We start from the raw sequence: 26,500 nt of genomic DNA on the forward strand, positions 1-26,500 counted from the left end.
CATGACTGGCTAGGTGAGCTGTGTCTCATCCCTACGTCTGAGCTTGCCTGCATGTGGGCGAGCAGCCCCCTCTGCCTTGCCTCTGCATCCAGAAGCCAGGAGACCATCAAGAAAATCTCCTTCATGCCTTCAGAGACAATGTCCACGGGATAGTTTTACTTGGGATCGGTGTCCACCCTGTTCAGAGTAGGTGTGACCCATCTGATAACCGGTGGAAGAAGGAAGGCCTGGTAAAGGTTCAGTCACAGTGCCAGTGTGACCAATCACACAAATAAGGGACTCATCGCTGGTATCTGGGCTTCTTCAAGTGGTTATGAACCATGGCAAGGGAGAGAGAGCTTGGGCTGCCGTGGGCTACCCTACAATCTGCAGAAGGGAAACAGAGGTCGGGTTCTGAGACGTGTTATCTAGTGTGCACCTCACATATCTAACTCTCTTGTCCCCTCTGCCAGCAGACAATGGAATCTTGGGATCATTTGCTAGTAAGATAGTCAATGCGTTCCCATGCCTCTCTTGTCTCCTATTTTTTACTTTAGGATCGAATGAGGAAAGTCTCTTTATCTGTGTACTATTTTGCAAATTATAGAGTAGTCCCCACATCCCTGAAAGGTGGATATTTCATGATCCCCATTTAGAACTAAGAGCCCAAACTGAGAGGAATTGAGTCACAGGATTGGCCGTGGGAGGGTGAGTGGGAAGTTCTCTGCAGAGCAAGCCTCCAATGGCCATGGTCCCAGGTGGGGGTCACTACCTCCCAGAGTGCATTGGTGCCAGGTTCTACTCCCATCTGTTGACTCTGAGTTGGCATGGCCTTCTGCTTCTTATATGCCACTGTAGCCACCACCCATCTTGTACACATGCCGCCTCTTCTGGGGTCCCTGAGCGCCCTTGCTACTTCTCCTTTTGAGAGCCTTATATTTGTGAGCACAGCCAACTTTTGAGAAAGTCTCACTTTCCATTTATGGGTTCTCACTTTCGATGGAGATAAATGTAGAGGTGTCTTATTCATTGTAGAGTTCTAGAAACATTGACTCCTGAGGTAGTTAGTAAGGCTTACCAACCCGACGGGATCTGGAATCTCCTAGGAGACAAGCCTTTGGACAGGTCCGTGTGGAACAGCCTAGATCAGCTTAGCCTTCAGCCTTGCTTGCGAGAGATTATCTTGGTTAATTGAGGGGGGAATACCCACCCGGAAAGTGGGCAGGATCATTCCCTGAGCTTGGGTCTAGACTGCATAGACAAGGAAAACGCTGGCTTGAACACTGGCAGCTGCCACCCTCTGCTTCCTGTGAGGACACAGTGTGGCCAGCCACCCTCGTGCCTCGTAAGAGATGTCAGAGAGTCTTTAGAGAGATGGAATGATAAAGCAAAATTCAGAAATGTTTGAACTAGATGAAAATTAAATCACAGTGATATGAATCAATGAAGTATAAGATTGAAAACAAGGTGACTTCTCAGAAAAGATAATTAGGCTGTCCCAGAGGGGTAGGGAGAGCAGGGGAGACCAGGCTCCAGTTATCTCTAAGGGCACACCTGCAGTAAGCTAACTTCTTTTCACTGGGCAGCTCTTCCTAAGGATTCCAACACCTCCCAGAAGAACCACAGGCCAGCAGCCTAGCCTTTGGTATCTGGGCCTTAGGAGGACATTTAAAATGAAAGATTGTAAGCAGACAAAAACTACACAAAAGTCACAAAGACTAATAAATCATTATAGAAAAATTTTGAGATGTAGGATTAATATACAAAACTAAGTCAGAATCATATGCTAGTGACGGACAAGCAGAGTTAGAATTAGAATGCAGTGCCACTTTAGCAGCCCCTCCCCCAATCCTTAGGCAAACACACACACACACACATACACTACACGAAATCTATATGTGGCCAACTATTATAAAACACTGATAGATAATCAAAGAAGAATTAAATACATGGAGAGAGTTCGAATTCAAGGAATTAGATTCAATATTGGGACGATGTCGTTTTGTCATGACTTGATGTAGAGTCACCACAGCACAACTAAATGTACTTCCTAGTTATATTTTGGATGCCAACAAAGTGATTCTGATGTTTATCTGAGGAAAGGGCTGACTCAGAGCAGCCCATCGGAGGAAAGAGGAAACCAGTAAAGTGTTACTGACTAAAACATTGTCTGAAAGATGACAACAGAGCTCAGCAGAGAGAGATCGCCACCAGGGTCGAGAGACGTCGACACCAAACCTGATGACCAGATTCAATCACTAGGCCCCACATGGAGAAAAGAGAGAAGTAATTCCTACAAGTTTTCTGACGTCTACATGTGTACCTTAACATAGACGTGCACTCATTTCCACAGTCATGTGCGTGTACACACACACACACACACACACACACACACACACACACCAATAAATGGAATGAAAAACTTTAAACTACAGTAATCATAACATCGTGTTGATTAAAGAACAGACAAGTTCATAACTGAGAGGATGTCATCGGTAAGTCACATGAATATAGTCAGCTGATCTTTGGTAAACCTAGGCAAAGACAAGAGCTGGGAAACTCTGGAGTCTCCGGGCCCCTCCCCCCAAAAGACATCAACTCAAAATGGACCACAGACCTAAGTGTAAAACATGAAACAAAACCAGGAAATATAGGAGAAAATCAAGATGGCCTTTAGGTTTTCTGATAGGATATTAAATTACCAATTTATGGGGTAACGAAGCGGTTAATTTTGGTAGACGTTTTCTGTTTTATAGAATATGATTCTGTCAGGAGAGTGAAAAACCGAGCTCCAGGCTGAAATATTTACAGAAGGTGGCTCTGTTATAAGACTATTATAGAAAACTCCTTCAAGTCAGTTACCTCACCAGAAAGGATACATACATATCCAATATATGAAAGAGATTTCCCACATTATACCTCAGTAGGGAAATTAATTTAAATTAAAATGAGATATTACTACATAGCTACTAGAATGGCCAAAGTACAGAACATTGACCACACCGCACACTGAAAGAAGTGTGGAGCAATGAGAATTCATATTCATTCATTCATTCATTCATTCATTCACTTCCTTTCTTCTTCCCTGTCCCTCTCCCTGTCTCCCTCTCTTTGTCTCCCCCAGTGAGAAACAAAATTTCATAGTCATTCATGAAGAAAGATTTTATTAGTTTCTTACAAATGGCACATTCTTGTATTATATGATCCCACAATTAGGCTCCTTGCTGTCTGTCTACCCAAATGTGCTTTTATGCACACCCAGAAATCTGTACAGCAGCTTCATTCATAGTTGCCAAAAATTTGGATGTAACAAGATATGCTTCAGTGGGGAAGCAATAAGTAAACTCTGGCACATTCAGGCGATACGGTATCCAGTGCTAAAGAGAAGTGAGCCGCCAATCATGGAGGGACATGGAGAAGTCATACTCACCATTGAGTGAGCGCTGATTAGAATATGCCAGCGACTGTGATTCCAGCTGCACAGTGTTTTAGAAGAAGCAGGGCTGCAGCACAGCAAAGATGAGTGACTGCCAAGAGGTTGAGGTTGGGAGGGATGAGCAGGCAGATTACAGAGGCTTTTTTATAAAAGTGCCATGAAATTCATCTGTGTGAGACTGTAATCATGGGTACGTGTCATTGTACCTTTCCCCAAAGTTGAAGAATATATGACAAGCATAAACCCTCAAGTAGACTGTATTTATAAAGGGAGCGATGTGTCATACGTAGTTGGTGTAGTGGTTATGGCAAGGGCACTCTGCAGGGAGGTGTTGAGAATGGAGGGGCTGTATCCGTCTCCTGTGAGCCTGAACCTGACCTTTAAAAGTGTATTAAAGGCAGCGGTGGTAATGGCGCCCAACTTTAATCTCAGCACTCAGGAGGCAGAGGCAGGTGGATCTCTGAGTTTGAAGGCAGCCTGGTCCACAGAGCAAGTTTCTGGAGAGCCAGAGCTACACAGAGAAAACCTGTCTCAGAAGGAAAGAAGGAAGAAAGGGAGGGAGGAAAAGAGGGGTGGATCTATCAAAAATAACAAAAGCAGTTGTATTTCCTGAACACTGTCCTGGGACAGCAAGGAGGGCTCCCTTAAATCTGAGGAAGGCCATGATATGTGTTAGTTTTCCCATGAAGAGAGACTCTTGTAGATGCTGTTCCTTGGTGAGGCCAAGGTTGACCCGTGCAGTTTCTCACCCATACTGACACAGCAGAGATTGCATCTGGCTCAGCACTTGGTTGGTGGACGGGTAGGCCATCGACCTGCCCATTCATTTATAATAGAAATTGAGTGAGCTTGTCGAGGGGTTAGACCTCTCTGTGGCCTTAAGTCCCCGATGGCAGGCTGACGCTGAGGTTCTTCCCAGCTGCTGTTTGTCTGGGTTGGGTGTGGTCCTCAGATCCTACCTGACCTTTCCTGTCCAAGACCAGGGAGGAAACAGAAGTGCGTGGTTCTGGCGCCCGCCAAGTGTCTCCATCCGTTTTATGATTAGTAACGGGTGAAAATGACCAGCTGTCACTTGACAGCACCATGGCCTTGTGAAGCAGCCTGGGGCAAAGATTCTACTGGTCACATTGATTGGGGTTTGTGGTAGTTTTTAGATCCCCAGAAATGGACCAGCATCTAGCAATCTCTGCAGATGAACATTGACTGATTTCTGTTTGCTGCTTGCTGCTTTGGCTCCCTAGAGGATTGGGACAATGCCTCTTACGCATTGCTAGTTCTTCTTCCATAGAACCCAGAATCCCTCTCAGTTCCTCTTTCAGTCGTGGGCTTTGCTCAGCAGGCATCTTGGACTACAGCCTGGACAACACATTTCTGGCACTCCTTGTCATGCATGTCTTAGTCCTGAGGGCACCACGCCCACAGGGCTGTGATCTCTATTTGCTGACCCAGGCAGGGCTGCCTATCAGAAAACTGCACCTCCTATTCCACATTCCATTTTGCTACTTTGTCTAGGATGTCTTGGAACCCCTCCCCCACCCAAATAAGACTGTACCTTGGTGCTGCCTGCAGTGCCTCTGAAAGCGAAGGGTGTCACAGAAAGGCGTTGTTGATCCGGGAAAGTAGTAACAGGCTGTGGGCACTGACTGAAGTCACACAAACACTGACACCCTGTTGAGATGATTTAGGCCAGCACACACTTTCTAGACTAGCCTGGTTCACTTCTGCCCTGGGAGCTAGAAATAGCTGTGGAGGATAAAGTGTGGGAATGTGGGTGATTCCTGTTCATATTAGAATTATAGAGGCAGGTGCTGCGAGGGCTCAGTACTGGGCTGTAGCCAAAGCCCAGGGCACAGTTTTGACTTTGAGGAAAGGTAGAGATTGCTGTGCTTGAGCAGGACATGGCGCTTTGCTGCCACCTAGTGGCACTGATTTCACATACTCAATCCTCATATTTTTATAGTTTGAGCTTCATCAGCAAGGGGAGGTACCCAGATTCTGAGTGTGTGTTTCCAGAGTTAAGTATGAAAGTTCTGTTGACCATACCTCCCAGAGTACAGTAGTCAGCCTTCTTTGGAGGGGCTGGGGCTGCATCTGGGGTTAGTACCCCCATGCATAGGGCACAGATTGGGCCTACAGCCGTGACCTGGGTATTCTGTGTGAAGAGAGCATACATATTAGTATATTTTGTCCATCAACTCATGGTCAGAGCATGTCTGAAGCTACATCTCCGCTGGCTTGAGTTTTTCATATTTCTGAGGCAGAATTCTTCCTTCAGCATGCGATTCATGAGTTGTGTCCCTACCAGACTCCCTTCCCTCTAAACTAGACCTCATCCTTGGAGTAAGCAGGAGGAAAGTTCACTCAGTTAAAGTTCGTTTCTTAGATGGCTTTCCCATGGGGCGTCTGCCAGAATTCATGTTCTGTTGCAAGAAGACCTAGTCATTAGTCACAGTTCATAGGCAGTAGCTCTTGAGAGTTTCCTACCGAAGCCGGCTCCCCAAGACTCTCATGGCCCCATGGTCCAGGCTCATCATCCGTCTCTAGTCTCACACATGCTGGGGTCTGCAGCCCTGTGCTCGCTGTTCTCTCCCGAATCCTCCAGGGCTCATCACTGCCAGCAGGTACCCCTCATGCCCACACAAGCACCTTTACTTCCTGAGCTTCTTGTCCTGTTGAGACTCCCACCCAGGCATGGCTGGGGAAACCCACGGATAGTGGGTTAAGCCAACTGGCTACTGGCTCTCCAGGAATGGGAGAGCTTCTCTGTGAACTGGGATGGGAAGGGCTTGATCATCAGACTGTATGGCCAAGTTGTGTTGATTCCAAATGAGCCATGGTAGGCAGATCCAAGGAATGTGGCTGCCTGTGATTGTCAGGCCCTCAACTTTTCTTCAAGCCTGTGGCTAGACTCTGGGGTGAGGGGGTTTTGGGTCTCCATATTCTCTTCTGAGATGAAAAACATTTCGGGGTGCCTGGGGAGAAAGAAGTTGGCGCATACTTTGCTCGGAGCTTGTGAGTTGCGCCTAATTGGCCATCTCAGCTGCTGGCCAGCAATGACCTTCCTACCACAGCTCTTGTCCCAAGAGCCCCTTCTCAGCAGCCTGTCCACATTTCCTCCACACTTCAGATTGTCTGTGGGATTTTTGCAGTATGCATTTAAACCTGACATGTTGAATGCATCGGATAGTTCTGCTAGATGTGTAGCAAGCAGCCAAGTCACTTGAAGCTACATATGCATGTTACAGTACTTCCTCACTTAAAAAAAAAAAAACAAAAAACAAAAAACAAAAAAAAAAACATGTATGGAAAGGATCAAATTCCAGAAAGTTCTTGTTGCCCCGCTCTTACCCTTGGACCCTAGTGTTCCAAGAGGTTGTCTCAGAGAATGTGAGCCTGTAGGTAGGCTCAGGTACTGTCTGAGCCCTGGACAGTGGGAGGCTACCCTCACCCTATGTTTTCAGAGCACACACAGAGGCCCCGTGACCTGTATTTGAGGTACCTCTTCCCTGATTTATATGAGGTTTGTGCCAAGACAGTGACCACTCCATCACACCCACAGATACAGCGCAGCATCTGAGCAGACGCACACCAGAGCGGCACATCTGGACCCCGCAGGCCTGTGTGTTCTGTGTGCTGACTCCTTAGAGGATTTCTGGCTCCCTCTTGTGCGTCTAAGAGCCCTTCTCTGGAAAGTTCTTGAACACACTGCTTCACAGAAGCCTCTGGTGGCACCAAACCAGCTGTATTGATATACTATATATAAAGACAGATCCTCAACTTATCAACAGTGAGTTCATTTAAAGGAAAACAGGAGTCTTAGAGAATATGATGCTGGAAAAGGCTGCACCATCTGTCTGTGTGTGTGTGTGTGTGTGTGTGTGTGTGTGTGTGTGTGTGTGTGTAAAATGTATATATGTGCATGCATGCATGAGTGTGTGTTCATGTGTTTTTCACCTAGCCTTTAAATGAACTTTTAGGGAGATTGAGGGGCTCTGCTCAGAACAGTTTCCTGAGTTAGAGGAGCAAGCCATCCAGGACAGCCAAGGGCTTGTTGCTCAGCTTGTTCCTCAGCTTGTTCCTCTCGGCCCAAACAGGAGACTCTTCTCTGATGAACTACTTGTCTGTTGTCATTTATGGAACACATATTCTTAGTGACAGAGGATACTTATTTGTAAGTAGTTGGGAGTTTAGCAAAATAATGACACAAGCTAACATGATGCTGGACATATTCCAGAATTAGGCTTTCCCCTTGATGGGAGAGGATGGAGTCAGAATCTCTGTTCCTATTATATACAAATAAGCATCCCTGCCTCCTCTCCCCTCCCCGGGCCCAGGCAGCTCCCCAGCTCAGCAGCAGCCCCTCTGTGCCTCCCCAGTGCAGGTATCCCTACTCATCCCATGCAGTAGCCGTATCCTCAGCCCTCCTTTGATGTCCTTCCTTCTTTGCCCCATTTAAAGGTCTGCTGAGGGCTTCTTTGTAGCAAGGAGAGTCTAAGGACCTGACCCTGGCTCACCGAGGCCATGTCCCAGGACTTGCCAGGTTGTAGTAGACCTTTCACAGGCCTGGAGTCACTGCTCAGAGACCTGGCCTCACAAATCCTTATCCACTATTGGAACCCCAGTGTTCCTGGGGTCTTCCCGGGCACTATTCCCTTGGTCTCGTCCATTGGTTTACAGTCTCTGTGTCACAGTGCTTGGTACTTTTGGAGTCTGATGTTTGTTTGTTTGGTCTGCAAACCCTCTACCATGGACCACAGTCACACAGCTGGAAGAACTATGGCTAGGCATAGGCTCCACTTTCCTGATGAGGATGAGGATGAAAGCAGGCCACCCCTCCCATCTTAGTGTTCTGTGGCCTGCAAGGCTTTATTTTCTGTTTTAACAAATTTATCGACACTGTCAAGTTTCACTGTGTATTTATTACCAGTTTATAAAAATGACTCCATGTATGTGAGAGAAGTTACACACACACACACACACACACACACACACACACACACACAATAGGATTAATCATCAAGTCTTCCTCAAAGTGACATAGAAGTAGCATAATTTTCTAAAGTGACATAATTTTCTAGACTGTCACAGTTTTTTTGCCCCGAGTTCTCTGTTATACAGGCTTCTTTCAAAGCACCAGGCTAAAAGGAAGCCAACCTTACATTTTGCAGTCGTACCATGTTCCAGGGCGGGCCACTGTTCTGGGATTGTCTTCAACAGTAGGCCATTGAGCAAACACATCCAGTAGCAGAAGAAACTGATGTAACCAAACAGCCACTTAGTGCTCACGTGGGCCATCTTGTGGGCCATCTCAGATGCTATCCTCGCAACGTGTGGTACACCAAGAGACTGTCTATCCAGCAAGTAGAGACAAAAGACCAAGCCATGGGCAACCAGGCAGCCACTCCCATACTGTGATCTTGAGGAAGGATACCAGGTGATTAGGAATCACAGTTTTCTTTGCTAGTATGCAACATTTTTCTTCACTGTCCACAGCAGTTTTGTACTTTTCTACAAAAGATACAAACATTAATTTTAAAGCAGAAAAAAAAAAAGTAGGGCTTTGCACAGGGAAGCAAGCAGAGGCCAAGCTGGTGACTGTTGTAATGGCCACTAACCCTCAGTGCTAAAGAGTTGTGATGCCTGTTGGTGCACTGATCTCACAAGTCCAAGCACAAATTCCTGTTATACACAAGCCTACCAATCATTTGTGCATGCTATAGATATGTACCCGTGGAATAGAGTACCAAACAGCAAGGAAGAGGTAAGGATGAAATGATGCTTGTAACTAGAAATCCAATGTCTGGTGAGTCTGCAGAGGAGAAGGCAGTGTGGACGGGGCTCCAGCAGCAACCCTGCAAGGTGAAGCTGAAGAGCCGGGTGATCTGACATTTGTGGACTATGGACATAGAAAACCAGCATTGGACTCAGTGTATACCTAATAACTGTCATTTTAAACGTAGTGCCTATGCAGATACATACATATGTTAAAGCTTAGAAGCAGAAGACATACATGCTAAACATTGTAAGTGGAAGACATGTATGCTAAATATTATATAAGCAGCTCAGTCGCATGGTTCCTCATAGCATCTCCTCTGGGAAGCCTGTTGTGAAAGGGACGCCTTCTTTGTGTTCCTCCACCTCAATTGTGCTGTTCTGGCATCACCCCAGGGTCTTCTCTGTTGGTCCATATCCTCCCCACATAGACCTCAGAGACAGTTGATCGTCTGAATGGCTCTCCTGAATGGGAAAAGGCTGCCAGCCCTATGGGTAAGGCCCTGGAGTTCAGCGCTCAATAGTCACCCGTGTTTCTCTTTCAGGTAGGTGAGCTCCAGCCAAGCTAGCCCTGCCAGAGACCTCCAGTTTTGGTGGATGGTGCTCTGAGCCACAGTGCACGTCAGCATTTGGATCTATGGACCTGCTTTGAACCATAGAGCCTGCCTATGGGGGAAGGTGAGTTGCCCAAAAGCGTCTGTCTGTCTGTCTGTCTGTCTGTCTGTCTGTCAGGCATGGTGGAAGCAAGGCCAGGTTCAGCTTTAAGGAACGCACATGTTCTTTCTCGTTCTATTTCTCTGGGCCCTGAGGTTCTGTATTCACTCTTTCCCAGACCTGTGAGAAAATTATGCGTGTGCACTCTCAGACCCAGTCCATCCCAGAGGCTACCCACACAGGCCGTACCCCTCTCCTGGAGTTGGCCCAAATAACCAGGGATCATGGAGCAAGCACAGGCGTAGGGACTGAAGAAGAGAAGTCTGCGCCAAGACACTGATGGTCGTCATGGCGTTGTATTCCTCTTTTCTGCTCGCTGAAACAATGGTAGAAAGAACTGGTTAATTCGGGTTGCTCATCCTCATTCGTAATGCTTTCTGACGATATGGATAATGGGAGGGTCAGGTGCTTTCCAGTGGGGCACGTGGCAGTGAATGAAGACTCCTGCCCGTCATTGTGACTTTGGATGAACACCATGAGTTCTGAAAAGCAAAAGACAGTAGGAGAGGTAAGGCCACAATGTCACTCTCTCTCTTCTTTCAGTGCCTCCCTCAGCTTCACGGCAACCCAGACCTGAAGCCCCATGGGAGCTCCCAGAAATTGTTAGAAAGGGGTCACGCAGCAGTAAAGGGTCTCAGTGCACAGACACTGGGGACAAGTATCCACCTAGGTCCTGGATGCAGGCAGTAGTAGAACCACAGAACAACTGACTGTAGGCTTAGTTCTTGGGGAATTACTCTGGTTCAGTGGGAGACATGTTTTGGGAAGCAATCTCTAAGTCACCCCCTCTGTTCTTCTGGCTAGGCCAGCACCCCACTTTGGGACCTTACCAGGCCCTAGGGGAACTTCATGGACTAGCCATTGCTGGCTAAGCAGGACAGTAGAGTTGTGAGTTGTTGGTTATGGCGGGAGAGGGTTTGTAGAGTCAGGGTCCTGGGTGTGGGTGTGCATCGAGAGGGCAAACACAGCTCATCCTGTGCTATATTTATTCATCACAGAGAGGCAATGACAGATCAAAGGGATGAATCTATCCAGTTGTGTCTCCATGAACTAATGACTCATTGGAATTACTTACATCAGCATAGCCAAGAGCTTACTTACAGGAACATTGGCAAATTATGGGCAGACATCTAGCTATACACTATTGACGACTTTCTCCCAATACCTCCAGCCTCACTCCACCCAATTATTGGGGTAGAATACTTATATACACTTGGGGAGGAAAGGGATGTAGTGGGCCTTATGAACCAGGTGAGCTCTTTACTCCTTCCAGGAGGTTATGTTAAAGAAATCATAATACTCTTTGATGTTAAGGGCCCTGGTGTGCCTGGAGGTCAGAGTTCTTACAATACTGTTTCTTCTGGGTCCATGCCGCATGTTGGCTAGGTTCCCTTTGTTGTTTGCCTTAATTCTCAGGTAAGATGAAGCGTTTCCTCTCCCACCTCAATCTAGAGGACACTAATCCTAACAGGTAGTGGCTCACCCTACTGGAGAGGCCTTAGATTGTGACAACAAGCTCCTGAAGGACCTGGTTCCTCCATCCATCTCTCTGTACTGCCCAGAACATCTCTCTAGGACATGCTATGCCCTGTGTCCATGGCCTTTCCCAGGCCCACATTCCCTGAATGAGTAGCCGTTTGGGGAGTACCAACTAGTCTGAGTGCTGGCACTGCAGGCTGGCATACCTGGTATAATTTATGTATTTTTGACCCAGAAATTATATGCTATAAATATACATGTCAGGGAGATCACAAGACAAAGGGGGGGGACCCTTTCCCAGGATTAGGTAAGCCATAACCCACATAAACCACCTATAGTCCTAGAGTCTGGGAGCCCAAGATCAAGGTGTCAGGAAGTCTGGTCATGTCTGGTAGGGATGCAGCTGCTTCCAGTGTGGAGCTTCCTGGAACACTGCATTTTTGAGAGGCAAGCTCTGTGTTTTCATGCAACAGGAGGACCATTTGGCAAAGAGGGTGGGACTTCTCTTCCTGAGCCTCTTGTGAGACACTAGTTGGGGTATATATTAGGCTCTAGCTTATTTATACTCCAGTACTGCCATGGTGATTGATCTTGCTATCTTTTTTGGTTTTGTTTTTTAAAGCAGAGTTTCATTATATATTCCTGGCTGACCTGGATCTTGGTGTAGACCAGGCTAGTCTTGAACTCTCAGGGATCTGGCTGTCTCTGCTTCCTGAGTGCTGGATTTGAGGTGTGCACCACCAAACCTAGCCTGAAGATTGATCTTCAACATACATATTTGAGAGGAAACGTCTGCCCCAGTAGTATTACAACGTTGCTCAAACTACAAATTCAAAACATCTGGCACATTCAATGACTGTAGATTCATTATAGCCCCACATGCTAAAACATTAAAATGGAGTAACTGAAATCTTATTTACATAGTGAAATATCAGAAATTTGGCACTGTTACTTAAACCTAAATACATTACCATAGTAAGCAGTTACTGTGTAATACTAATGCAAAAAAGAGGACAGATGTGGGCAGCTTGGTCCCATTCTGTTTAAAAGATACAGTGATGGAACCTAGACAGCTCACCTCCTGACATTGCAGATCCTAGGCTGGTGTTCTTTCTGGGGAACACTCAATTACATTAGTTCTCTATAGTGGATACCCATTGTTTACCTCACAAGGCTTCGGGACTCCTTTTTCTTTGCTGTGCTGCGGCGGGCATTGTAGAGTTATTTCTGTGCCCAGAGTGACCAGCTTCTTCCACTTTCCAGGACACCCATAACTCCTCCTGGCCTTATCCTGTATATACTTGCTCGTGCTTTGCTCATTAACTTCTCTGATCTATATAAGTTGCTGGGATACAAGTAGCATATCAATATCTAAGTAGCACGGGATAGCCACTCTCTCCTGCTTGGTAGGAAAACTGCTCAGTTGGATGGTGGCCAATATGGATGCTACCCCTCCATTTAGATCTCAGGCACTTGACCCTAGAGGTCCTGACTTGGTCCGTGCATCCTCCCTGAGCATATCACAGCCTACATCTGGACACCTTAAATGACTTGGCATGCTTATCTGCTTCTGAGTGTGTGTATAGGCTTGCTTCTCAGGGCTGACTATAATTGATTAAAAATAGGGAAGACAAGAATTTCTAGTCTGTGACATTTTGAATCCCTAATCCTGGGGAGGAATTTTCTATGAACTTGCAAGTGTCTGCAGTCAATCCAAGGCAGCCCCATAGTCAATGGCTAGAGACCGCCTCTGCCCACACTGTCCATGGATGGTCAGCACAGTGACAATGTCGGATATGAAAAGCTGTGTCTGGATTAATGCTAGCCAATCCCCCTCCCCATTTCAGGCTGACTGCGATGCATATGTCCTGCAGGCACGCTGGCTTGTTCCATCCTGTTGGGGGCAGGAGCCATTGAAATGACAGCCACGAGTGCTGGGTGCCCCTCCAAGGGCACAAGGGGAGCTGGGCGAAAAGTAGGTCACATGTGCCTGGGCGATGTCACGCGGTTCCCACCCCAGGCCAATGGGATGGGTGGCCTCTTTCGGTTGAGAACAAAACATCACTCTAATTTTTCTCTGTTAGCATTTCATCTTCTCTAAACGGGGAGAGTAACCATCTGTCTGGTTCCCACATCCAACTTGATCCTCTTGACCCCACAGGGCTGCTTCGTTCTGAGGTAAGGGGATTCTGTGGGTCTGGGTGAGCAGTCAGCAGAGCAGGACAGTGGCTAAGACTTAAGTCCTAGCTCAGAGCTTCAGGTGGTGTGGCGGAGCATGCCCAGGTCACATATGTGATGCATGGGGACAAGGTACCAAAGGAACTGCCATAGTGGTGCACAGAGAGCTGCCGGGCAGTAGGAAGAGCGGAGTTGGGTGGTGTGTGCCAGTGGCTTTAGACATTTAGGTACTGGGTTCTCTGCCTTCATAATGTGTTCTGTTGGGAGGACCGATGCCATTCTTATGGTCTTTACTATTGAGGTGGCATTATTTACAAATAAGAGAGATAATAACAAGCGTACAATCTTACAGATGTTTTGTCGGTCATAAATACCAGCTGTGGAAAGGAATAGAATCTTTCCGCTTGGCCACATGAGCATCCTTAGGAACAAGGACTCGATGCTCTCTGGCTCAACCAGCTCCGTCAGTCTTGCCTTTGTTGGAGACTTAAGCCTCGGAAGTTACTCGGAAAGTGATTTGCTTCCACGGGTAAGAGCACTATGAAGTCCAAATATAAGAACCCAAATATCAAAAGACCGACAATACTATCAATAAATGGAATATGTACATTTTGGAGTTTAATATTTATATTGAGCAATTACTAGTTATTTTATTGCAGGGCAGGTCATTGAACATGATCCCACATGGTAGGGCATGTATGAGTGTGTAATCGTTTTTAAAACTTGACAAAATTAATATGTATTTTATAGCTTATAAATAACAAAATTTCATATTTTTTGCCTGTCTTGTAAGTCAGCTTAAGTGTGTTTCTATGTGTGTGTGTTTAACAAGCAAGTTTTGGCATGCATGTGTTTGCAGGATCTGGTTATGTCTGCCATATTCAGACATAGGGAAACACTTCCAGAAATAGTGTACCAGAATAAGAATTATAACAATCTAATGTATGTCCCACCAGGAATTTCTTCTTCCTTTCAGATGAAATTTGTGCTTAATGTAGTTCTTCAGGGAACATAGGTATGTGTCAGCACAAGAATACACACAAACACTTTGGGTTATACACTGTTGTCAGTCTCTGTTGTGTGGCACAGTGGCCGAGCAAAGCTCACAAGGATTCCCCATATGATCAGCCTGCAGCCTCAGAGTGAGTGCTACGTGATAGTCCACAGTGCTGGTTCTCAGCCTGTGGGTCGCGACCCCCTGGGAGGTCTCCTGTCAGATGTCCTGCAGCAGGTATTTACACTAGGATTTACCACAGTAGCAGAAAATGCAGTTGTGAAGCAGCAACAAAATAATTTTATGATTCGGGGGTCGCTACACCATGAGGAACTGTTTTAAAGGGTCACAACAGTAGGAAGGTGGAGAACCATTGTTCTGAAGAATACGTATCTATTTTGCAGTCTTGAAGCACGGAGTTTTGCTTGTCTGGGTTTTTTGTTTGTTTGACTAAGACGGAGTAGAGATGTGTAACATTCTCCATATCTGTGGCTGTTAATCTGATGCCTGGAGAAAGCCCCATATGGACGCAGCTTAAAACTCTCTCTTCCTTTGTGCCTCCTGTATGTAACACGTATCCCAGAAACTAGGCTTTTAATATGAGCACTCATCTATAGCATGTGAAGACAGAGGTGTACAGCTGTGACACGCAGACATGTTCATGTGACATTTCAAATTATAATGTCACCGATCGGTTCTCGGGTGAGGGCTACTGCCTCTGGAAATGAACCCTCTGGTGTCCCTTATGACCCTTATTTTGCTGTACCCATTGAGAAAGATATACAAATAGAGCTGTGGAGAAGCAATGGACCCATGTCTTGTGCTGTGCAGAGAAGAGCCCTAATACAGACTGGAGTGCCTGCCTGTGTGCCTGTGTCCCCTCCACACACACACTGGAGTGGTCCTGTCCACACTACCCTCATAATATTCATGGTGTTGAGCTGTGGGACTTGAAGGGCCTCCTGTAGAGTTGGGTCTACTAGTGCCTGAAACAAGTCATCATCCCATATTCTGTGTAGGAGAGGGATGCAGTGTTCCAGCTGGGCCCTGATCATAGGACAGAAGCCTCAACAAAGCATTCTTCCACTGGGCACAGAAACCTGGCGAGGATTTGGAGTGGGGAGCACCGCACAGCCAGAGCCACCTGACGGGACACATTTACTCTGATGGAATAAGGCTTTAGAGGGTAGGGAAACTCAGAGGACTGTCTCAGTAGTGAGAGTTGGGGTCAGGAGCTCCCCAAAAGTGCATGCTTCTGGCGCCTGCCAAGCATCTCCACCACAGTTTTGTGATTAGTAATGAGTAAAAATGTCCGGCTGTCATTTGACAGCACTGTGGCCTTGTGGAGCAGACTGAAGCAAGGGCTCCACTGGTCACATTAATCGGGGTTCATGATAGTGTTTGGGTCCCTTGAAATGAGCAGAGCTGGGCCCAGTGTCTGAAGGCCTGCACTGACTGCTTGCTGCTGTAGGCCCCTTAGGGAAGGATTGGGAGAATGCTTCTTACACGTGATGAGGTTGTAGGTCTTCCATAGAACCCAGCCTCCCTTTCAGCCCCCCTACAATTATGGTTTCGGCATCACATCATGGTTACTCTGCTTATAAAACAAAATGGGTCTCTGGTTGTCCAGGTGAGACCTCTGCATCCCTACTATCCCCTAATGATTCTGTGGAGGTGTTGATTCCCCGTATTTCCCCCTCAGATCAGCAGAGTAAGAGCCTCTGTAGCCCTCCCAAGTATCGTGTATAACAGCTCCTCTGAGAACTCATGAGTGCAGAGGGTATTTCTATGGCCAGGTGCAAGCAGGCCATGCCATGGGGCCTTTGGGCCAAGTCACACTGCTTCAGGCGTACATGCAGAGCTTTCTGTAGGAAAGGACACAGGTTGCCCTATCTGCACCTTTGAGGGGCTCAGCGGTGTGTAGAGATCAGGAACCTACATGCTAGAACTCAAGGGGAGTTATAGAATAATCCCAAGGCCAGTGCTGGGCAGGGAAGATGTGGCAGAAGCTGTCACCTCTGCTCACTCAGGGACCTCCACTGGGACAGGGGTACAAAGGTCACTCAGTGGAATAGCCTAGAGAGGTGAGGAGACTGTAGAGGCCACATGAGGTCTCTTGCCAAACGGCCATGGAACAAAGGGCCTATCGAGGGCTGGGATTCAAGGCTAAAGCTGAGAACTGCATGGGTGTATGAAAACTACCTGCCTCCCTTTCTTCTTTTGCACAGGCATGCCCATTATAAGATGCTGATGTGGGGTATAGTCATTATAACAGTGTGGGGACAGGAGGAAAAAACCTGTATAAGAACATGCTATTAGGACTGATTTTGTGTGTGTGTGTACACTCAGTAAAGTACTCATGGAACCCGAATTTCAGTCCCTAGAACCCATATGAAAAAGCCAGGCACAAGTGCTCCAATACTGAAGGAGCAAAGACAGGTGTATCCCTGGGAGCTCGCTGGCCAGCCAGCCTAGTCTATGTGGTAAGGTCTGATCCAGTAAGAGACTAGCCTCAAGAGACAAAGTGGGCTTTATAGGAACAACATCTGAAGTTGTCCTCTGGCTTCCACAGGGGTACATAGTTATTAGAGTATATGCATGCATGTCTGTGTGTGTGACGCACGCGCGCACACACACACACACACACACACACATGCTGTTAGGAGAATAATCTAAATGCCACATCGGAATGAAAGGCAGAAACAGACGAGAATGTCTAGCTTTGTTTTGCTGTACTCAGAATGACACTTGCTCTGAGAACGAATATGCTAGTCAATAAATGCTATTGGGTCATAGAAATCTACCCTTTAAAGTATTAAATTTCAAGCTCTTCACAAATTTTGGGATGGAACGATCAACTACAGGCAGAGAAATTCTATGTTTATGTATGTCCTTTGGAAGAGGCATCATAGGTGACCCTCTGCCCCCAGAAGGCATGAGTGCATGGTGGACAGGCAGCAACACTGCTGGCTTGTTTAGCGGCCAGACAGACGGACAGTGTGCAGTCCTTAGGGAGCGCACAGTGGGAATGCACTCACAGACAGCCTGGTGCGCAGGAGTCAGGGTGGAGCTCGCCCGCATGCCCTGCAGGCCTGCTCAGGTCCGAACTGCGCTGCTTTATAGAACTCGGCTGGTCAAGTCGGCCAACATTTTAGTGTAAATACCCTTTGGTCCTACAGATTTTGCTACAAGTCAAGTCTTTTCTCTGATTAAACCATATTGTGCAGAGATGTTTGCCACATTATTGTTTATTTACAAAATAAGTAGGGGCTCAGTGGTTAAGAGCACTGGCTGCTCTTCTAGAGGTTCAGAGTTCAATTTCCAGCAACCACATGGTGACTCACAACCATCTGTAATGGGATCCGATGCCCTCTTCTGGTGGGTCTGAAGACAGCTACAGTGTACTCACATATGTAAAATAAATCTTTAAAGAGAAATAAAAGTGGAATAAATAAACATAAGGGAGATCTTTAATTCTCACAGTCAGGACATGAAACTTGGGTGAAGTTGAGTTCTGACATGGCCCCAATGGAGACTCAGCCTCCAGGCCACAGTGGCTTTCCCTGCCACCATCAGTAGGAGACACAGCAACCATTGTGGTGGTGGTCGTGCTGTGGAGTTCTGGCTCTCAATAGGATCTGTGATACTTACTGCAGCAAGACTGAGACACACACCTGTTACACAGCAGCATCTAAAAGGCCAGGCCTGGAGGGGACAGGAAACACTGCAGAATGCTCCAGTGCTCCGTGAGAGCCGTTGGTGGCAGTCCCTCCCTGTGGATGTGAATGCTCTAGGTGACAGACTAGTTTTGTATGGTAAACGCTGTGTGACATTTGAGCTATCCTACTTCATATCTGTGCCATGATTGTGTCTGTGCATAAAGTCCCAAGCAGGTATCTAGTGTTGCAATTGTACAAGGCAGGCCTAGGCAAGGCCCAGCAACTGGGATGTGTGGAGTGGGGCTAGCCTGGAGTATCTTCCAGAGTATCTGACATTTCTGTAGGTTTTAAAGAAGACTCTACTATGACAGCCACATCTCGAGAAGCTCCTGCTTCGGACACCTAGAAAAGTGTGTTCGGGCTTCAGACACTCTTGTTGGCCTGGCTCAGAAACAGTATCGGCCCAACAATGGACTGACGGGTGTATATCCGCAACACCCTGAGGGTCCCAGTATCCCTGCACTGACTGGTCCTCGGGACTGCATCCAGTGAACAATTCCTAGTGTCCAAAATGCCTCTGGCCCCTGGCGTCAGGAAGAAATAGCCCCTGGCTCATTGCTTCTGGTGCGAACCATGTGGGGTGTCCTTTAGATCTTGCTCTGAGATGCGCCTGTTTAACAGCCTCCATAACCCAGCTCCTCCTGATGGAATTCAGTACTTTCAACTTTAAGAACCCAGGTACCCAATGTGGGGCTTTGGACCTTATTTTTGCTTATTCAGCTTTTAAGTTCAGAAGTCTACGTTTATATTTTGGCCAGTGACTACTGAGTTTAATTTTCATCTCCACATCTATTTCTTTGTCTGTCACATACACTGACATTAAAAAAAAAAGCCAAATGCATTTGAAATAAATTAAAGCAGCAGCAGTGAGGGAGGCTTTGGGGATTAGGTCGTGAGCGGATTGAAGCCAGAGCACCTCTGGGGCACTGCTGTCCTGGGGATTAAATCTAATCCTGAGCTGCATTCGAGAAGCAGGGCGGCTCAGTGCTGTCACGAGGCATGGAGGCTGAATCCTTGAGCTGCCTTTGCTCAGTTCCCTACTGAGTCGGCCCAGCCTGGACACGGCCAGAGCCCAGCAGATGCCCCGAGGCACACATGGACGGACAGGTGACACCTCCAGGATACTGATGTCTGTGCACATGCATGCAGGTCCTTGGCAGGGCTCTGTGAGTGGGAGGTAGGGGACTTAGGGACTTCCGTGACCGTAACCCCTGGCTCTAGTCACCGAGCCTCACGTCTGTGGACGTCAGCGATCCTCTTGGGCCTGGATCTCATGCTGCTTTCCCCAGGATTCAGGGACGCCATTTCCAGGAACAGTGCTGCCCAGAGGCCAGCCATTGGCTAGCTGGGGCTTAGAGCCTTAATTTGATCCCGTGTAGCTTTAGTCACTCCAAGCCTCGGCTTTCTCTTTAGTTTTGTTGCTTCAGATTTGTCTGAATTTCCTTTTATATTTTATTTCTCCAGTGTGCTTATCTTGAATTTTCTCTGGATTTTGCATTATCTTTTGTGTCTATCACTCTTATTTCTACTCCCTTTACATTTTTACTCCTCTTCACCATCGTCTCTATTTGTAGTTTTATTTTCACCTCAGCCTTTCATCCTTTTTTGAATTTTTTTTTTTCATTTGGAAAGATTCTTAATGATCTCAGTTATACATTTTCTGATTCATTTTATTTTAGCTGAAGTAATATGCATTTTGCAAGACAACCGTGAGCCATTATTGCCCAGATCTTGTGACACAAAGATTTGACCTATCTAGCTGATTTGCTTGTTTTTTCCTATTGGGCTTAATCATGATCAATGATTTTTGTCTGTGTTGATGAATGAAGGTTCTAAAATCATTAATGGTTGCATCCCCGGGGCCTTGCCACGAACACCCTCCTCAGGAAGCTGGGAGCTGTGTTCTGCTCTTGCCCTGCTTTGACCTCCATGGAGGTCTTTGCGACCTCGGTGCCTGCTCTCCGTGCTGCCTGCAGCCTCCGGAGAACCGGCCTGCTAGAAGCCCTGGCCCACAGTGTTAATTCCCTTCCCTGTGGGGCGGATACCCAGGCCATTCTCAGGTGGGTCACCATACTGCCCACCACGGACGAGCTTCCTTTGCCCTTGTCCTCGTCCATGCATTAAATAGGCAGTGAGTGATCTGTCAGCATCTTTTCCCACTGTGCTCTCCCATGAGACTGAGCTATGTCTTAGGACAGAAAAAAAATGGCCTCTAGGCACCTACGGTGCTGGTGCTCATCACATTCTCTGAAGAAGCTTTCTAGGCAGGAGGTCAGGAAAGTCTGCACTGTGTGGTGCATAGTTCTGAGGTGGGCAGGACGTCGAGTCTCTGGACTACTGTGTCACATGGGCCCTGTTCAATCATGCCTCATTGTATACAAAAGGTCCCCAACTAAGAGGAAGACCCTCTTCTTAGAGCCAGCAGGCTGCCACAGGGCAGAATGATTATTCCTCAATTCTTGCTGGGCCACTTGGGCAGAGTGTGGTATGTTCCAGCTTCCTTCTCGCAGCTATGGGGGCAGCAGCACATCCAGGTTAGACTTCAGTGCTCATGTCTAGGATTTAACAGAGGAAAGAGGCTCATTCCCCTGTGTGTTGCCCTGTAGTTGTTTCCTTCAGGAAGGGCAACCATATTTCCTGCCTCAGGGATAGCATTGCATTGGAAATGGGAGGCTATCTTGGAACAGAGCCCTTGTGACACTCTGGGAGCAGGGCCCGGGATTCCCTTTCTGTGACACCATATTAAGGAGGCGAGCACTGGGCACAGCGAACATTTGTTTCATCAGCGAGGCTGCCTAGCAGCTTCACGCCGCCTCTGATGTGCTTCTTGCCCAACTTAGCACATTGCTTGGGTCTTAAAGGAATCAGTGAGGGGCGGTGATAAGGGTGGGGTCTCTCATCCTCTGTGGCCCATTTCAGAGACCCCACAAGCTGCCGTGGACACTTCCCATAGCTCTCCCTTCCACGGCTGGTTAGGATTTGCTTTTCCTTAAAAATCTCATTTCCTGCTTCTTAGGCAGGCAGCATCGTCTCCTTCATTAGATAAATCTGTAAAAGCTTCCTGGATTCCTGTAGTCCTACTACCCGTGGTCCTTTGTTTTAATAGTAGCCAGAATTTGGAGTTCTTGGCGTCCACCACCTACCATCAGTAAAATAATGACACAGACACAGATGTGGAACCAGGCACGTGGTACAGGCCAGCTGTGCTTCAGTGAACTCTCCACCCAGCTTAGACATGCTTCCGGCTGTGGCGTCCGGTTTGATCTGATCAGCGACACTGGGAATTCTTTATATTCAGGGCTTTTCCAGTCTCTGTGTGGGAGCTCCACTCTGTGCCAGATGAGTGTCCTGCCCTAGTGCCCTGGCTGCGTTCCGCGCCCAGGTGTGGAGGGGACAGTGCCCAGCACACGGCAAACATCTGTCAGTGTTAGCCATTGTTCACTAAAGTTTATGTGGCTCCTGAGTTTCTTCTGTATTGGCCATGTGAGCAGAAAACCTGATCTTCCATAGCCTCCCCAAGAATAAACTTCACAAAGGTATTGTGTAGTGTTAGTCTACTTATGTACCGCTGAGCTTACATATTACCATTTAGTTTAAACAGTTATCATTTCTGTCTAGGCCAGTGTTTCTCAACCTGTGGTAAAGACCCCTTTGGAGTTGAATGACCCTTTCACAGGGGTCACAGAAGGCCATCAGAAATCTCAGATGCTCAATGACTCATAACAGAAAATGACAGTTATGAAGTAGTAATGAAAATAATTTTATGGCTGGGGGTCACTGCAACAAGAGCAGATGTATTAAAGGGTCACAGTATTAGGGAGGTTGAGAACCACTGAGCTAAGCAGAACCTGGGAGTGGATCTTGGTTGACACACACGGCCCGTTTCACTATTTCTCTAGTGTCTTTCCCAAGGGAACACACTGGAATGCAATGAGGAGGGGGCGAGCATCCTAGGTACACCGCTGCTCTCCAGGTCTTCCTGTTATGATTTTAGTTTATTAATTCATTTACGGATGGCCTATATGTCAGCGCTCATGTGCTGTAGTGCACATGTGGGTCCCCAGGAGATGAGGGCAGCGTGGCCTTAACCTGCTAAGCCATTTTCTAGACTGATAAGATATTGTTGTAGTGTCACCATCCAGGTCGTCACATGCTGACAGACATACTTTAAACTGTGCCTCCCCTTAAATGTTGGGGCTGACCAACTTCTGAGAAACAGCCATCTTTCTACATCCCCTGGGGTATTGGTCCCAGATTTATTCCACAGCTCCTCACATATGTCCCAGAATTCCCCAGATGCTCAGGTCAGATGGTGTTGTATTTAATGCACATATTCTATGTGCTTTAGATTGTATCTAGGTAACTTAGAATACCTAATGCAATAGAAATGCTCTGTACACCGATGTCATGCTGTGTTATTGGAGAAATACTATTAAGAAAAAACATTCTGTCTACTATTCAGTATAGAGACACCTTTTTATCCCCCCAAATATTTTTTATCTGTTGGTTGGTTGAATCTGAGAGCCACAGACAGCCTATTATACTAGTCATATGGATAGCCTCTTTGGGATGTGCTTGTTCAAGGCTCTCGCTCTTCTCCATGTGCAGCATAGAGATGTTCCTAGCTTTGGAAGCCTTAGTAGTGAAGGCACATGCTCCTGGGCTGCTTTTCTCCCTGTGGGCAGAGACTCTTACTTCTAATGTGCTCCATATTCTCAGTCTCTGTCTTGGCCACTAATAGCTTCTTAGGTCTGAGGCAGTGGTTCTCGGCCTTCCTAATGCCACAAGCCTTTAATACAGTTCCTCATGTTGCAGTGACCCTCAACCATGCAATTATTTTGTTGTTACTTTATAACTGTCATGTTGCCACTGTTACGAACTGTAGTGTAAATCTGTGTTTTTTGATGGTCATCCGTGACCCCTGTGAACCACTTGTCTAAGGAGTCTTTTTTTCCTTACTTTGTACAAATATCTTATGCTATCCAAGGCTTCCAGCTGATGTTTTCTGATGGAACCACTGGGGTTGGTCTGAGAGTAGACTCTGTAAGGGAGTGCTCAGGCCTCATGTTCCTACTTGCCTGTTCAGTTGGCTAAGTGCTACATCTCGAAAGTTCATCCCCTGCTTGCCAGATGTTGAGCACCGGTTTTTATCTCTTACATCCTCCATCCCCTCATCCCCACGCAGACATCCAGCTGTGACTTTGTGTGTGGAATCCTAACCAGGGAGTCATCCCAGCTTCTCTTTCCCAGCGTCTGTTTCAGATGGTAGCATCACAGTGCTGCCCCGGAGGGTGGGCTGTGAGTCGGATCTGAAGTCATGGGGTTCATGCTGCATGGTGGATGTTCTCTGTGAGATGTTCTCCTGCTGCTGCCCTTGACCCCATGAATGTTTAAAATATGAAATGAATTTGCCTATAGAATTGACTCTGCAGATGAGTTTGAAAGAATTAATGTCCTCAGCTCTAATTATATGAGTCTCTTGGATCCTCTTGGGTCTGCTTTTTACGTAGGAATTCTACACATCACTTTTCTAGGGTTATTTCCCAACTCTGAACTTTTTATTCTCCCAAATGGTATCTTTAAAAAAAATTTTTAATGTTAACCCAAGGTGGTAATAAACATATGTTATCTTAGTCACTCTGATAAAAATCCCTTATGACTGTTGTCTGTAGGTCATTTGGGCCTTCCTATACCCACCTATCCTCCATTGCAGTTTCACACCATGTCCATAGTGGAAAGGGGCATGCACTAAATATCTTGGAGGGCTCCTCACATGTGGTCCTCAAACAGGAAGTTCTTAGAGAGAGTTCTTGGACTACTCAAGTCCAAGCTAGAGAGCTCTGCTACTTCTGAAGTAGCCCATTACATGCAAGTCACCAACTCAGTTCTTTGATTTCCCAAAGGAAGACATTTAGTCCCTTAACTAGGACTTCCAACCTTGTTTGGGATGTCTCAGGATCCCTTGTTGAGAACTACGGCTAACCCTAGCTGGCCCCAGGCTCTGATTGGCTGGCCTCCCTGCTCTGCAGACCTTGGTCCATTTCAGGGTTCTCTGAAATCATCAGCTATGTCCTTAAGGCCATTGTATGTTCCAGATTTCGGTGCTGAGCTGCTCAGTAACCTGCATATCAGAGTAGAAGACATGGGGTCTTTGCTGTTGCATGGTGGGTGGTATCTATGGGCTTCGGCTACTTCTGTCCCACAATGCTTAGCTCAGCATGGCCCCTCCTGCCCTCAGCTTCATTTTTCACAGATATCATCTAGTAATGGTCAAACTGGTCCTTTGCCATCCAAGACGCTCATCCTGGATGATCTTTCAGGATGAGTCCTGGCCAGGGGATGTCTCACCCCATCCTCTCCTGCATCTTCTCAGGGATCCTGGAGCTGTAGAAGATTCTTGCTACCTTCTGTTGAGTGTGACCTTTGACCTTTTTCTTCTAGAGCTTTGGCCTATAGGAAGCATATAGGTCACAGATTTGCAAGACATGACAGGGGTCCAGTGTTGCCTTTACACCATGATTGTTTTAAACTGTCCGAACCCCAAGTTTGATTTCTCCACCAAACTGTACCCCACTTGTAATTATGGCTGTGTTCACCCACCCTCCATGCCTGATCTCTGGTGAGAACCGCAGAAAGGTGAGTGAGATGGAATGTTTCAGAATGTCTTTGTTGTGGGCCTATGGAAGGCCCTGATATGGCTGGGAGAGATGAAGAGCACGCAGAGAAGCTGCTATATGGGGTGCAGGACACAGTGGTGGACAGGGCTATGCCACGCCCTGAATGGGAGACAGCTCTTTATCTGTAATGTCAGAGGATCCAACTGGGCTCCTACACTTCGCCTGTGTCCACACTGAAGACATCAGTCTTTTCAAAACGGGAGCATTTGAGAGAAATGTGAGTTGCATTTTGGGGCACTTTTTTTTTTAAATCACAGTGGGACTTAGAACTGTCAGCAGCACTCAGTAAAACCTGCTTTATTGCTTTAAAGAGAAGAGAACACCACAGGTTCCAGACCAGGCCCGTCAATAGCCTCCAGAGCAAGACAGAAGGACGGAGCTCACTGCTCCTAGCCTTGTCACTTCTTGTCCCGACAGTTGAGTGACAACTGAACAGGCTATTTAGGATGTTCTCTGAAATCAAGGTTGTATAAGTCCCGAACATCTCCCTAATGCTAACTGTGACTGGCAAGAGCATTAAATTGCAGAAATCTCCCTTAGCCTGGATGGCCTCAAGGACCTACATACATTGTGAGTCTCTCAAGGAGAATGAAGCAGCTAATCAGCTTTGTCGGCTTCTGCTACCATGGCCTCATACGGTGTGATGTGGGCAGTGAGCTGTTAAACAGAATAAATCAAATCTGTTTGCTTTTCCCCACCCAGAGTTCCTCGTAGACAGCTGAGGCCCTGGGTGCAGCCTGGACGGAGCACAGATAATGAGAGCAGGCCAGAGCCACTGGCCTTGACAGGCACTCAGCATGCTTGCATGGCCACAGACGTGAGGCTGGCAGTGCCCTGCATCACTGTCTCGGAGAGCGCTCTTAATATGAGGGACTCGGGGAAGTTGCTCCCACCATGCAAGATCCAGGATGCCTGTTATCTATTTCTGCATTTCCCCTGAAGTCTGCTTCCCTTCTGAGAAAAACCTTGCCATCAGGACATTTACAATGTTAAGGACTCATTCTTCCAGTCGGAAGCGCAGGTTCATCTCTGAGCTGTATGGAAATAGTGCATCATCAGCTTGGACTCTGCCCTCTGGCTGTCTTCCTAGCACCTCCTTGCTCCATGTAAAGCAGAGGTGAGCCACTGAGCAAGGACATGAGGTGTGTCTACACAGAGAACAGGAGATGTGTATACACACACTCATGGGCACCAAGCACACTCAGTTGCTGGCACTGAACAGTTGCCCAGCATACAGTCATTCAGATGTGCAGTCGCCCAGCTGCCCAGCAGTACAGTCACCCAGCTGTACAGACACACAGCAGTACAGTCACCCAGCTGTACAGACACACAGCAGTACAGTCGCCCAGCAGTACAGACACACAGCAGTACAGTCGCCCAGCAGTACAGACACACAGCAGTACAGTCGCCCAGCAGTACAGACACACAGAAGTACAGTCACCCAGCTGTACAGACACACAGCAGTACAGTTGCCCAGCAGTACAGACACACAGCAGTACAGTCGCCCAGCAGTACAGACACACAGCAGTACAGTCGCCCAGCAGTACAGTCG

The 26,500-nt window shown here is 47.1% G+C and overlaps 1 protein-coding gene across 6 annotated transcripts in view; it reads left to right on the forward strand.

Moving 5' to 3' along the window:
- The window catches only part of PCBP3 (poly(rC) binding protein 3), a 181,751-nt gene that overhangs the window by 110,184 nt on the left and 45,067 nt on the right, over positions 1–26,500 (forward strand). For all 6 annotated transcript variants that reach the window (XM_080937603.1, XM_080937607.1, XM_080937604.1 and 3 more), the window contains exon 3: positions 9,733–9,865. In XM_080937603.1, coding sequence (XP_080793729.1) covers positions 9,856–9,865 — 10 coding nt within the window. In that variant the 5' untranslated portion in view covers positions 9,733–9,855. The remainder of the gene's footprint in view (positions 1–9,732; positions 9,866–26,500) is intronic.

Source organism: Micromys minutus (genome assembly GCF_963924665.1).
Source record: "Micromys minutus genome assembly, chromosome: 25".
NCBI lineage: Eukaryota > Metazoa > Chordata > Mammalia > Rodentia > Muridae > Micromys > Micromys minutus.